Genomic DNA, 15,919 nt, shown 5'->3' with positions numbered 1-15,919 from the left:
TGTCCTTTAAATAATTCAGGATACTAACTCAAATCCTCTTTTAAAAATGCTTCAACATGCATCTTTAGATATATGAACACAGTTTAGCATTTCTATAAATAAATTTTAATTCCCAAATTATTGTATTTCCTTTCAGGTATATTCACTTATACACATCTTTTACTCCTTTCTGAAGTCTGATCTTCATCTTTTTCAGGTTTTAATTTCACTGCATCTGTTTCTTGCCCAACATTCTCTTAGAACCTCTGGCCGCCTCCTCTGAATGTTTACCTTTCTGTTCATGTTTGGACACGGCTGCAGCATCTTTCTCGTCCTTTTTAGGTTTGGGTGATGTTTTCTGTACTTCTTTTACTTTAGCAGCTGTTTGCTTCACCTTCTCCTGTTTCACACCTTTCACTTCCTTCTTAATCTTTTCTTCAATCTTTTCTCTAGTCTTAGCTTTCTTCTCTTCTGTATGGAATTAAATAAAAGTTTAATTATATAAATAAAAAAATATTTATATACATATTTTTAAACCAATACAGCATTTTATCTTTCATTAGTTATTAAGAACAATTTTAAAAGAAAGAGAAAAGAAAAACAAATCAAAAAACTGTGTCACTGACATAAATTGTGATTATTATTTGACTTTTATACAGCTTATGAAGTGGCATGTTAGAGTACTAAAAAAATGTAAACTTAAAAGTTGGACATTTTCTTAATTTGTACACAAAGACATTATTTTTTAGGTAGTCAGGAACTGAGAATATCAAAAAGGAGGCATTTGGATTCTGCGGGGCAGTTTTCACATGCTCAGTGAAAACCCATGTCTGTACCAAAAAGCCCAATGAAAGAGACCTTTTAAATGGATATGATCATTTTGTTCTACAAATGAAATATCTTCAAAGTCATTCAAGAAACTAAATTTTCAACACAATAGTTTTTAAAGATGACTATTGTGAATGCAAATGTAAAATGATTTGTATTGGTAATGAATATTAGAAACAAAAGAATAAAATCCATTAAAACTTAACTCAAGAGACATTCAGTCTTTAATGGTTTGACTTTAAAGTAATGGAAAGAGAGTAGAAATTAAGATGTCAGCTCCTGCTTATCCTGTGTCAAAAATAATAATTCAATTGTCTTTTAAAGCCTTTGTGTGTGTGCTAAGTCGTTTCAGTTGTGTCCAACTCTGTGCGACGCTATGGACTGTCGCCCACCAGGCTCCTCTGCCCATGGGATTCTCTAGGCAAGAATACTGGAGTGAGTTGCCATTTCCTCCTCCAGGGATCATCCCAACCTTGTGATCAAACCTACATGTCTTACGTCTCCTGCATTAGCAGGCAGGTTCTCCTAGTAAACAGAAAGGGCTATATAATTAGAATATATATGAATTTTGATTTATATTCTATATATTCATATTCTTAATTTTATATTAGTACATGTATTTGGAGGAAGAGGACTGGGAATGTGAACAAATGAGTCTGTGAATGTTTCAATTTTTTTTTTTTTAAAGCAACAATAGAATAGTACATTTGTGTAAAGTGTTTATAATAGATGCTGCATATAGGACATTTACTCTGTGGGATCACACATAATCCTTGACTTCATAGTAAGTCTACTCTAGTGCTGGACTCTGTCATTTGCCTAGGTAATAGGTAGACTTTATTGTCATTCATGTTGAAGAATTTGATGAAAATATTATAATCAAGTTTCTTGACTTTGTACTGCTAAGTCACTTCAGTCGTGTCCGACTCTGTTCGACCCCATAGATGGCAGCCCACTAGGCTCCTCTGTCCCTGGGATTCTCCAGGCAAGAACACTGGAGTGGGTTGCCATTTCCTTCTCCAATGCATGAAAGTGAAAAGTGAAGTGAAGATGCTCAGTCGTGCCCGACTCTTAGCGACCCTGTGGATTGCAGCCTACCAGGCTCCTCCATCCATGGGATTTTCCAGGCAAGAGTACTGGAGTGGGGTGCCATTGCCTTCTCCTTTGACTCTGTACAGTAAGCAATAATTTGAGACTAAGACAAGATAATATTATGAAGTCCTGCAAGGAGAAGAATAAACATGATAATGCTCATGAAACCAAAATAATCTGTGGTTCTACATTTAATTGAATGGGCTACCACCTCCCAAAGTTTCCTCAGAACTTTGCAGGGAGATATTGATGTTGTGTTAGTGGGAGAGGGATATTTCTATGGTCAAATAAATTGGGAAACATTAAGCTAAACTGCTTTCTTTTCTATGGAATTTCTCAAAGCTAATGTGTATTAAAGAGTCTCCAAGCAGGTAGATTATGCTATCCACTGTTTCCCAAAGCTACTGACCATAAAACTCTCATAAAAGAGTCACCCAATTACTCCACAAACTTCCAACATCTCTGTGGCTTTTGTGACTACAACCAATTGGGGATTTCTTCTATTCCCTTTAAACCTCAAAGTCTCCTTTACTGCTTTCTGCTGCTTCCTACAGCAGACACATACAATGTTATGACTGAAACCAACACCTCTGTCCAGATGACATTCAGTAAACATTGTTTCAGGACCCCACACAAAAATATTTATTAGTTTCTGCCTGGAGAAGAAGTTCCTTTGAGAGGGCCAACAACACCTCTAAGTCATAGAATTCACATATGATCTAACAAACACTTCAAGAGAGCCTATCATGGCCTAGGTTCAAAGCCAGTTGCCAGAGCTCTGAAGATCAGCAGATTCCTATCTGAGGAATGTCAAGTAAAAGCCTGTGACACACAATTAAAAAAAAAAAAAAAGGAAACAAAACAAAACCAAAAAGCCCTTTGATAACTAGCTTCAAAAAATAAAACCAAAAAACCCTTTGATATCTAGCTTTATTATCTCTCCTCTCATAGCATTTTTCCAAAAATTCCTTTCTCCAACAGACTACTTTCTTTTTTAAAAATTCTCATGTGTTCTCTACATGTCAAATATTGCCAGGCTACATCATCTGTATGTTCCATATCTTACACATATATGAATCCCTTTGTGCTCAATTCATATGCAACAAATGACTCTGCCTTTGGAATTAATCATTTATTTACCTGAGCTTAGATTTGTCTCAACTTCTATTTAAACACACATGCTATATCCTACTATTTATCTTATATTACAGATGGCTTTCACATATGTGTCTTCCTTACCAGACTGAGAGAAATTTGAGAATAGGAATTATATATATACTATTCATTTTGTAGCAACATAAGGTCTAGCACAGTACTTCTTCCAGAGAAAATGAAGAATAAATGTTATAAATGAACAATTTTGTTTTAGAAAACAGTAAATTATCTTTAGACCATGTGTACAACATAGTGACATATAGGTTACATATGAAAATATGTGTTTAGAAATGGACTTGACCACAACCTGGAAAATCTGCCAACTAGCTTTTTGTTTGTACTTTTATATGTGTGAAATTATTATTGTGGTTACCTTAAATGACACCTGGTCACTTCTTGTAGGTAGCAGCTGATTTAACTTTAGCTTTGTACTATGAAATTAGACACATGAAATTAAGATTTATGTTTTAGTGCCATTATAATTTACAAATGAACACAGGTCATTTTTTTACACAGAAGACTACATCTAAAACAAATTCATTTATCAGTGGTTTTTAAAGTATAAAAATAACAAAATGTTCTCTATTTTAGACATTTTTAGTGATCTTCATCTTTGAAACAGGTAATGTTTCCTCACATTAAAAATAAAAAATGGATGAGAATGCAACAATGATGTGGATATAATGTAGAAAATGCCATAAAAGTAAAGCAACACCCAATTTATATATATTTTTTTATCAAATTAGACAGGTATTCTTAAATTTTAGCTCAAAATACTTTCCCTGATCTTTTTCAAAAATAATTTAATTGACAACTGCTTCCCTGGTAGCTCAGATGGTAAAGCGTCTGCCTGCAATGTGGGAGACCTGGGTTTGATCCCTGGGTTGGGAAGATCCCCTGGAGAAGGAAATGGCAACCCACTCAAGTACTCTTGCCTGGAAAATTCCATGGATGGAGGAGCCTGGTGGGCTATAGTCCATGGGGTCGCAAAGAGTCGGACACGACTGAGCAACCTCACTGTCACTGTCTAAGGAACAATGAAGCAAAAAGTATTGTCATGTTCAAATCACCCAGCTCAATTTAGGAAGACATTTAATTTATTACTTTTGTCAAATGGAAAACAAAATAGCCTAATCAAAAGAATGACATCAGCATATTTGATCCAATTTTGGAATACCCATTAGCAATCTGTACCGGAATCAAAACATCTTAATCAAAGAAGGGAAATCATATTATGCAATAAACATACTAACTATACCCTTTTGGAGTTAGGAAATAACGTATATCAACTCTCTTTCATCAAGGAAATGCCAACTTTTAACTTTCTCTCACTTATACTCCTATTAAAGAATTTTTGATTTTTGGTAGGCCAGGTTGACTTACCATGGCTCCCAAAGACTCCTACTTGCCTACTTGTATAATCTTCATCCTTTGAATAAGGACTGGCCTAGGAATTTGATGCCAACCAATAGTATGTGGTTCCCATGGTTAGTTTACATCAGATTGCTATTTCTGTCTTACTAGCTGACTCTTTCTCTTGCTGAATTTGATGACTCCAGCAATATTGGTGAGACTCCTGCCAATAGCGCCCCCCCTCAAAAAAAAGAGACTCTCTCAATTCAATGGGCCTTGAGGAACTTAAATGCCAAGAGTCATTTAAATGAACTTGGAAATAACTCTTCCCCAGCTGAGCCTTCAGATGGGACCACAGCCCTGTCTAACACATTGATCACAGACTTGTGAGACCCTGTAAAACAACAGACTGAGCTAAACCATGTCCAGACTGTCTGTGTGGTAATTTTTACACCTCAAGAAATAATTAGTACAGTATTAAATAAATATTTGTTGAAGAAATAATTGATGCTTGAAGAACTTTATTTAATTAGCTTTGGAAAGAATACTTCATTTATATTCAGTTCACTTGGGGTTTTGTCTTAGTTCAATTACATACTAGTTTTTGATCTGGCCAAATTGTTTTCTCTTCCCAGAGGTAAATTTCTTCATCTGTTAAGTTAGGTAATTAATTGGGATAATCTCTAACATCCTTACTATCTTAAAGTTTCAATTCATCCATGTTATCTTCAAAAAATGATGTTTGGTTATCTCATGGAAAAATTTAGTAAAAAAGACATCTTCCTCAAATATCTAATTACTTTACATTTTGTAGATAAACACTAAATTTTGAAAATAGGTTCCAATTTTTATCCATATGTTTAGTTTCTTGAAAGTACTAGATTGAAATTTCTAAAATATATTGATCACATAAAACCTATATTTTAAAATACAAGGGCAGATAAGATAAAATGGCTAAGTAGGAGGACACAGAGCTCACCTGCCCCCACAAACACATAAAAAATACATATATATGTGGAGCAATGCTCACTGAAAACAAACTGAACACTGGCAAAAAGACGCTTTTTATAACCAAAGCTCTGAAAAAAATACACACAAAACCAGGTAGGGAAGGAAGAGAAGCAATTAGGTTGGACCTGTACCTTTACGAGAGGACACAGAAGAGGAACAGGATTACACAGGCTTGGAGATTCCCTTCTGGGAAGTGAGCAGTTCAAAAGATATATAGGCCACCCCAGTCCTGGGTCCAACATCAAGAGTATGAGTCCCCTTAGCTGATATGAAAACCAGTGGGACTGACAGCAGGGCTGGAGGAACATAGACTATGCTGGGGAAGAACACACACAGGCTCACTTTTTCCTGAAACAAGGCAGAGGAAAAAAATTGAACTGCCTTTGATTCTAGACAGTGTCCGGTGACCACCGCAGCTCATGCCCAGCCTGAGCCAAACACCCCTCCAGCCTTGCTTGCTCTGTGGTGCAGCTCCACACCAGGGCAAAGGCTGCCACAGCTGAGGAGACTGCATAGTTGTAAAGGACAGAGCTGGCTCATCTGAATGGGGTGATAGCAGTCATTCCTGGCACTTACAGCAGAGAGGAAGTGGACCAGAATTTGGCTGGTGCTGGGACCACCCCAGCCTGCACCCTGAACCATACTGAGCACACGCTCCAGCTCCTCTTGCTGTACCACTGCTCTGCTCTGCGCTGAAGGTGCCGATGCCCAGAGTCAGGAAAGCACACACTTAGCGGGAACAGAACCAGCTCCATTTCAATTATCAGGGCTTCTCCTGCAGCTGGGACCGGATCCAGTCCTCAACAGGGAGGTATGAGCCTCAGAACAGAGAAGAAGGCCATGCTTACGCCTGGCTCTGGGCCTAGACCCTCCAGGTCCAATCCCATACCCTACCATGGTGAGAGCAGCCAGAACACCACGGGAGAATGAGACGCACGCTCACACTAGATCCACCCTCCCGCCAAAGCCACGTGGCATGTGCAAACCACAGAGGCACCCCCACTGCATCACATAGTATCATACAGGAGGTTAAGAAAAATGGAAGACAGAGGAATTTGTTTTAAGTGAAAGAACAAGAACAACAAAAAACTCTGAAAAAACAACATGAATCAGAGATAAATGGTATCAGATAAAAGAGTTCAAAGAACTAGTAATAAGAATGCTAACTGAATTAGTGAAAAGAATAGACAAACATCACGATAATTTCAAAAAGAAACTACAAAATTTAAAAAAGAAACAGACAGGACTTAAGAATGGAAAACTCAGCAGTGGCCACAGGACTAGAAAAGGTCAGTTTTCATTCCAATTCCAAAGAAAGGCAATGCCAAAGAATGCTCAAACTACTGCACAATTGCACTCATCTCACACGCTAGTAAAGTAATGCTCAAAATTCTCCAAGCCAGGCTTCAGCAATACGTGAACCGTGAACTCCCTGATGTTCAAGCTGGTTTTAGAAAAGGCACAGGAACCAGAGATCCAATTGCCAACATCCTCTGGATCATGGAAAAAGCAAGAGAGATCCAGAAAAACATCTATTTCTGCTTTATTGACTTTGCCAAAGCCTTTGACTGTGTGGATCACAACAAACTGTGGAAAATTCTGAAAGAGATGGGAATACCAGACCACCTGACCTGCCTCTTGAGAAACCTGTGTGCAGGTCAGGAAGCAACAGTTAGAACTGGACATGGAACAACAGACTGGTTCCAAATAGGAAAAGGAGTACGTCAAGGCTGTATCTTGTCACCCTGCTTATTTAACTTCTATGCAGAGTACATCATGAGAAACGCTGGGCTGGAAGAAACACAAGCTGGAATCAAGATTGCCGGGAGAAATGTCAATAACCTCAGATATGCAGATGACACCACCCTTATGGCAGAAAGTGAAGAGGAACTAAAGAGCCTCTTGATGAAAGTGAAAGAGGAGAGTGAAAAAGTTGGCTTAAAGCTCAACATTCATTAAATGAAGATCATGGCATCTGGTCCCATCACTTCATGGGAACTAGATGGGGAAACAGTGGAAACAGCGTCAGATTTTATTTTGGGGGGCTCCGAAATCACTGCAGATGGTGACTTTAACCATGAAATTAAAAGACGCTTACTCCTTGGAAGAAAAGTTATGACCAACCTAGATAGTATATTCAAAAGCAGAGACATTACTTTATCAACTACGGTCCATCTAGTCAAGGCTATGGTTTTTCCTGTGGTCATGTATGGATGTGAGAGTTGGACTGTGAAGAAGGCTGAGCACTGAAGAATTGATGCTTTTGAACTGCGGTGTTGGAGAAGACTCTTGAGAGTCCCTTGGACTGCAAGGAGATCAGCCAGTCCATTCTGAAGGAGATCAGTCCTGGGCTTTCTTTGGAAGAAATGATGCTAAAGCTGAAACTCCAGTACTTTGGCCACCTCATGCAAAGAGTTGACTCATTGGAAAAGACTGTGATGCTGGGAGGGATTGGGGGCAGGAGGAGAAGGGGATGACTGAGGATGAGATGGCTGGATGGCATCACGGACTCGATGGACGTGAGTCTGAGTGAACTCCAAGAGATGGTGATGAACAGGGAGGCCTGGCATGCTGCAATTCATGTGGTTGCAAAGAGTCAGACACGACTGAGCCACTGAACTGAACTGAACTGAAATGAAATGAAATGAAAAACACACCAGAAGAAATTAAGAGCTGACTGCTACTGCTGCTGCTAAGTCACTTCAGTCATGTCTGACTCTGTGCGACCCCATAGACGGCAGCCCACCAGGCACCCCCATCCCTGGGATTCTCCAGGCAAGAACACCAGAGTGGGTTGCCATTTCCTTCTCCAATGCATGAAAGTGAAAAGCGAAAGTGAAGTCGCTCAGTTGTGTCTGACTCTTAATGATCCCATGGACTGCAGCCCACCAGGCTCCTCCGTTCATGGGATTTTCCAGGCAAGAGTACTGGAGTGGGATGCCATTGCCTTCTCCAAAGAGCTGACTAGATGAATATAAAATAAATAAGCTACATGGCTATATGGTACAACAGGGGAATACAGTCAATATTTTATAATAACTTTAAATGGAATATAATCTATGAAAATTTTGAATCATGTTGTATACCTGAATACAATAAAATATTGTAAATTTTAATATATTGTAAATCAATTTACTAATGTAAATCAATTATATTTTAATACAAATACAAATGTATTCAAAATAAAATTATAAAAAGACACATATATGATTCCATTTATATAAGGAATCTAAAAAATAATACAAATGAACTTGTTTACAAAACAGAACAGAATCACAGACACAGAAAACAAACTTATGGTTTCCAAAGGAGAAGGTAGGGAGGGATAAATTAGGAGTATAGGTTTAATAGATACATACCCCTATGTAAAAACTAGATAATCAACAAGGATTTACAGTATAGCACAGGAAACTATATTCAATATCTTATAATAACCTATGATGGAAAAGAATTTGAAAAATATTCATATATACATAACCAAATTGCTTTGGTATGTATCTGAAACTAACACAATATTGTAATATCAGCTATACTTTAATATATATATATAAATGAAATATGAGAAAGAAAATTGAATTTAGTAGATAGGACTGAATATTTAGAAACTATGTGTCGTAGATAATCTATAATTTAGTAGATAATATTGAATATACAGAATCTATATTTTTCTAACATCAAACAAACAATTGACAAATTTAGAATAAAAAATAGTTAATGTAATCTTCCAAAGTTTATAGCATTACATTCATATTCTAACTGTTTCTTTATCAAGACAGTTTAGGCCCTTAACTCGCTTAAAATATTGATCAAGATGATGCATTATCCTTCTTGAAAAAAGAAATCCTTAATTTTAGTGTTCTAAAATTAAACTCAAGGTGTAATACTGATTAAACTGTAAATCAGGTATGTTTGTACTAGTTTGCCATTGTTCTAGGAACTACTGCAAATTTAGCTACTTAACCCAACAACCAGGATCTATTATCTCCTGGTTTCCATAGTTCAAAAGTCTTGTTACAGTGTCGCTCAAACAAGTTTTCAGCTTAGGGTCCACAGTGCTAAAATCAGCTTGTCAATTGGCTGCATTGCTACATGCTCTGAAGAAGGGCTGGCTTCCACACTTCCTCAACATGTTGGCAGGATTCATTCCCTTCTTATACTTTTCATGTGCCTCCCTCAATTTTCAAGCTAGTAATGGGGGTGAGTACTTTTCACAGGCCAAAATCTTTCTTTTCTGTCACTTCTCTATGTTTTTCAAAGTTCATGGGGATTACACTGAGCTCACCTGGATAATTCAGGAAAGCCTCCATATTTTAGATCTATCTTAACTATTTTTGCAGACTGCTTTTTGCCATATACTGTAACACAGCCAAGCAGATGACACCAAGGGCTGAAGGCCATAGGGGCCAAAATTCTGCCTGCCACATACAGGAAAGCTCTTCAATTTCTTCTCATATTTTGAAATGCTCTATTATTTTATGTATTCACTTTTATTATTCTTTTAGATATTAAATTTCAAATGTAAATTCAAATTTTTTGTAAAGGAAATGCTAAATGCTTACAATCATCCAGCTGCTACCCCAAATATATTGCTTTTAAAACAGAAAGTATAACTTACCTTTTGCCACTGTCTTTGTTTCTGGTTTTTCTTTTTTCTGAATTTTTTCCTTGTGAGTTGCTTAAGCAGAAAATTTTATATTAGTACACACTTTTAACAGATTTCAAGACTAAGCTTTTTCTTTACCTCATTTTTATAGCCACCAAAATCATAAGCTAGTTTGATGACATTAGTGAACCTAATCCAGGAATTTTTAAAAAATCACCCATTTAATAAAAACTATAAAAGAAGTTAATTTCGAAGACTTAGCATTAAGACTTAGAAAGCATTTGAAAGGTAGTCTCATCCTTCTGCTTAAAGTTACCATTCTAAACAGTATTTTGGAATTGTCTCCAGGAGAGACAAACAGAAAAAATAATTTTATAAGAATTTGTGGAAAGATATATCATTTTATCAGGAGGAAGCTCTGTCTTTACAATTAAAAGAAATCATTAAATCAATATTAGAGCTTTAAGAATAGTGTGTCTTAGGACTTGACTTCCCTGGCAGTCTAGTGGTTAAGACTTTGCCTTCCAATGCAGGGGGCGAGGGTTCAATCTCTGGGCAGGGAGTGAAAATCCCACATGTCACATGGTCAAAAAGCCAAAACATCAAATAGAAGCAATATTGTAACAAATTCAATAAAGAGGTTAAAAATGGTCCACATTAAAACAAATAAAGTAGTATGACAATATGAATTTACTGTATTGATTTCTATTTTCCTTACATAGACTAGTAAAATCTTGTGTCTCTTAATGGCTTAAGTAAATGAGTTCAGAGAAGTACAACAGCATGTGAAGGTTATTCCCATATTTCAAATGTATTAAACAGTACAGTTTAATAGTTATCCAAATCACTATACATTTTTCAATATGTATATACTATTTATTAACGATTAATAAGGAAAGTTAAAGAAATTAAAGAAAATGAGATAAAATAGTAGATTTTAATTAAAATATCCAGGTTAAGGAAAGAGTCAAATTATTAGGATAAAACCTGGAGCCCTAATTATTTTCATTTTTCTAACTACATCCTATGAGTATTAATATCCATCAGTTTTACTTGTATTATAAAAGGAAAACGATGTGCTTAAAACATATATTTAAATAATTATTCTCTTAAAATACAGTCTATGAACGGTTTCCCCAGAATTTTTGAGAGATGATACAAGCCTCATAGAAAGCTTAGAGGACAAAGTCCATGAGATCGTAGCAGCTATGAGTTACCCAGAGAGCAGGTGCCTTCACCTTCAGGGTTTCAGCCTTTCCGCCCCTAAGCCTGCCCCATGGTCATCTCCACTACCACTTGGGGTTATGGGTAACAGTTTAGAAAATATTAGCTGAAGGAAGAATAACATTCGAGGTTATTGGGCTACAGCATAATAACTGTCTCATAAAGAGCAAACTCCTTTAATTGGTATACAGTAAATAAAAGGACACAATGGTTCTGTTTCAGCATCTCAATTTGGGTAAGTTTCCTTCAAATGTATGATTTAGTGGCAACAAATTCTCAATTAATTTTAATGAAAAGTATCTAGCCATTGTAAAGGTTGAAAAATGACAAGAAATATAAGATTATCTCCTTTAGTCAGAGTACACAGAATCGGATGCCAATAACTCTGTGTAAGTCAATAGCTGGTAGGAAATGGACACCTGTTTCTAGAACAGAGAAGATGACTGTATTGAAATTCATGGATATTATCACAAAATAAACCTTAATAAAAGAACAACTATTTAGTTCAAATATTCAAATGTGAGTTTAGAATAGAGAAGAATGAAGCATGTTTCAACTGATCTGATTTCTAAGCATTGTAAATTCTAGCTAAATAGAATGCTTTACAAAATAAAATTGCTCAGTAGTCTATGTGTATTGTAGATACAAAAATCAGCTGAAATCTAGCCTAAATATCCTAGAGATGATCCACTTAAAAAAAAAAGCAAAAACTTAAATTAGAATTTTATATCATATTAAAATGGATTTTTGATGAATTAAAGTTAAATATGAACTTAATTTTTAAAACCTGAGAGATATTACTAATTATTGAATTAATCCTTATATGAAGACTCAAAAGTAGAAATACCAAAAGAAAATATCAATATATCTAGCCACATAAAAATTCAAGAATATAAATACACACACTTATCACACATATGTACTCACACATGTCTATTCACACAGACAGAAACCCTTACATTAACTATGACACCGAGAAATGCATTTGTAAATGTAATAGGCCAGTTACACATAGCCAATTTAGACACACACACATATCATCAGGAGAAACAGGAAGTAAGTGTGAAGAGTTACATAAATGTGTATCACTAAAAATCATATCTAAATCTTTCAATCTACAAATAATAAGTAATCAAAAGATAGAGTTAATATAGCTTAAGATATATATTTAAATATCTCCATTTAAATACTATGCAGTATTTTTAAAAGAATGAAGGAAATATCTATTTACTGATATGAAAAGACATCTAGGATGTATTATTAAACTATAAAGCTAGAATATAGGACATGCTAAATTATATGTAAAAATAGGGAGAGACAATAATATATATTGTCTTATAAAAGCAAAATGAAGTTTTGAAAAAATGCTCATAAAAGTAGCTTACTGTATGTTTGTGTGGGTAGATGAGAAATAGGATCAGAGGGTGGGAGCAAGGCAAGAGCATGCTTTCATAAAGTACCTTTACATGTTAAACAGTGAGTGCACATTGCTTATTCTAAACAAATAAAAGCTAAAAAAAAATTTTAAGTCCAGTCTAATACGTAATCACAGAATTCAAGGTAAAGTAATAAACTATACTTTTTAACCTATCAAATTAGCAAGTATTTTTTGAAATTATATCTTCATTGGCTAAAAGCAGCTTCAGGGGGAAAAACTGATACATTTCTAGAAAATAAACTGGTAATGGATTTCAAGAGAGTCTTAAGTATTTTATTTCCTTTAACCCAGAAATTGTTCTTTTTACATTCAATTCTAAGGAAAATTATCATAATTTCAAAAAATAAATTCATGGTCATCCAAAATCTAACAGAAGGAAGAAAAGGTCAAACAGTGACAGGCCAGTGAGTAAAACAGCAGTAAGGATAAATCCATACCTTTCTTTTCAGGTTTTTCTTTTTCTTTTACCTTGTCTTTTTCTTTATGTGTAACTGAAAAGAAAGACAATATTTTTCATTTAAATAAAGGGAATAAAACATGAGATGGATGGCAGTCCTTGATGTCAAAAATTACCTATTGCCTTTGGATATTTTTCTTTAACTAGTATGAAGCTCTACATAGGTTTAAATGTTAAGATAATTATAGATATTTTAAATTTCTATTTTTATTTCATAACTAAGGTCAAATTCACACCAAAACTAGTCTGATTGCAAAGAGTATCCCTAAACTTTTCCAAATCTTTAACTTCAGTTTAATGAATTGGAAAATTTTTTAAAATGTGAATGTTGCTCAGTGTGTCTGAGTCTTTGCGACTCCATGGAATTCTCCAGGCCAGAATACTGAAGTGGGTAGCCTTTCCCTTCTCCAGGGTATTTTTCCCAACGCAGGGATTGAAGCCAGGTCTCCCGCATTGCAGGCGGATTCTTTACCAGCTGAGCCACAAGGGAAGCCCTAAAATGTATTATGCTGTATGCCAAAGAAGGCCAACTCAATACTGGAGAAATACTAAACACATAAAGACAAAAATACAGAGATAATCTGAATCTGAAGCAAAGAACACTCAATCTAGTATATGCAATATATGTTAATCTTTTTCAGAAAACTTCCACACTAAAAGTTTTTGAAATTATACTGAGGTGAGACTAGAATGACACCAAACTGTTTCAAAGGAAACAAAATGTAATTCAATATGAGCTATGATTCAATTAATTAATATAGCAGGGCTCAAATGTAAGTCATAATCTTCCCCTATAATTTAGTCATAACTCTTATTAATGACACCTCCAATTATCCAACCCATTGGGACTCATCCAGGATTTATCTTTTCTTTCTCATTTTTGTTCATTTGCCAAGTTTCTTCAATTCTACATTTAAATATTCCTCTTATTTTCTTCTATCCAATATTACATTCCCAACCTACCATTTATTTACACTAAAATATAGAAATTGGGTTAGGGTTAGGGATAATGCTAGGGATTCCCTGGTAGCTCAGCTGGTAAAGAATCTGCCTGCTATGTGGGAGATCTGGGTTCAATCCCTGGGTTGGGAAGATCCCCTAGAGAAGAGAAAGGCTACCCACTCCAGTATTCTGTCCTGGAGACTTCCATGGACTATACAACCTATGGGGTCGCAAAGAGTCAGACATGACTGAGGGACCTTCACTTTCACAGAAAGAGCACTGGCTATGTGTTAAAGACTTGGCTAGTCAAGACAGATTTTATCCTTGTCACAATGGATGATGGATGCTAAACAAATAATTACAAAGGTAGTTAACTGCAGTTAGAATAATTGCTGTGAAGAAAACATTCAGGGAAGCATATCAATGTTTAAAATGAGACCTAATCTAATCTGTGTGCTTGGGAAAGGTCTGCTGGTAGAAATGAGATTTAAGAATGTGAATGATGAGAAGAAATTAACCTAGTAGGGGAGTGGGAAGGAGAAAGGGAAAGAGACCATTTCAAAAGATGGATTATGATATCCTTCTTGGGTATATTATTATTATAAGTATTATTACAATAATATCCTGAATAGTGTCTTGAACACTTAGATTTTTATTTTTCTGAGTCTCAGAGTAGCCTCCCTAACATGAAAATCTGATCATATGTTGATCTGATAAAGTGTTAGTATCTCCCTCCTTGCCTAGCATGATAATCTGTCACATGGTAGGTACTATATAAAATATAAAAGTATCTTATTATTCCAGTAACTTGACATTTGCTTATCAAACCAATCTTACATATGAGGAATTTACCTTTGAACTTTACATTCCACCTATAACAAACGCTTGGAGTTTCATAAACATATGGAACTTTGCATTTCTGCCTGCTGTGCCATCACCTAGATTTCTCACACCCGTATTTCCTCTGTTTCATGCACCCTTTCAGCCCTGACTCAAATGCCTCTTTCTCTGCAGAGTGTTCTTTCATCTGCACTTATCCCAAGAAGGTGAACTCTCTTTAAAGGCTATGCCTTACTATTTTTATTTTTTTATCCTAGGCATCACGTGGTATCAGTCACATAGACTTATTAGATATTCCTGAATGAGAAAATTTCTAAAATATTATGAGAGCTATTTTTATCATGTAGTACAATTCTATTTACTGGTGATGTTGTAAAAATATAATATGCACTGCTTGCTTCCAATCATTAACATTTTTTACATTAAAAAAATTCTTAAATAATTAAATCTCAGTGAGAAACAGAAGAAACAAAGATCATCCAGACATTGTTTTTACTTTTCACATTCAATGATTCTTTGAGTTTTCTAAGTTCAATATAAAAATCTCACAAAATAAGAAAGGACATCAGCACTCACACATGACCAGAGATAGCTTTGGTTTCTTTGGATCACTATTAATTAAGCTGAAAACCAAAAGAAAGTCCTGGCAAGAACAAAGCCTCTTTCAAAGTTTCTCTAGGGGAAAGGAAGTTTGCATGAGATAAGCTTTGCTTTTGGAACCCTGGTTAGCTAGACCCCCAGGAGACAACCTAATCTGTGTCTCTGCTTCTGTGAAGGACCAGACCTCAGCCACCTTGGACAGCTGGTTGTCCATTCCACTAAAGGATTTTCCAATTGATGTGTACATGGGCATAAATGGAAGAATTAATATGAAATCAAAAGAGCAAGGGGGCTGAATTCAGGCTCAAATTAGCATATTAATGCCTTATTCCTATTACTCTGGGGAAAATTCCAGTTCCTCGCAGTCTAAGTTTTGATTTACAGACACAGTCCTGTA

General features: G+C 35.6%; 1 protein-coding gene across 32 annotated transcripts in view; it reads right to left on the bottom strand.

The window, feature by feature from the left end:
- Positions 1-15,919, bottom strand: part of TRDN (triadin) — a 405,761-nt gene that overhangs the window by 273,296 nt on the left and 116,546 nt on the right. For all 32 annotated transcript variants that reach the window (XM_052645523.1, XM_052645524.1, XM_052645525.1 and 29 more), the window contains exons 6-8: positions 13,121-13,174; positions 10,034-10,093; positions 271-450 (exon numbers count right to left, since the gene is read on the bottom strand). In XM_052645523.1, coding sequence (XP_052501483.1) covers positions 271-450; positions 10,034-10,093; positions 13,121-13,174 — 294 coding nt within the window. The remainder of the gene's footprint in view (positions 1-270; positions 451-10,033; positions 10,094-13,120; positions 13,175-15,919) is intronic.

The sequence above is a fragment of the Budorcas taxicolor genome, chromosome 9, assembly GCF_023091745.1.
Source record: "Budorcas taxicolor isolate Tak-1 chromosome 9, Takin1.1, whole genome shotgun sequence".
Taxonomy (NCBI): Eukaryota; Metazoa; Chordata; class Mammalia; order Artiodactyla; family Bovidae; genus Budorcas; species Budorcas taxicolor.
The sequence above is the reverse complement of the archived record's forward strand: the minus strand, read 5'-3'. Positions and strand labels throughout refer to the sequence as shown.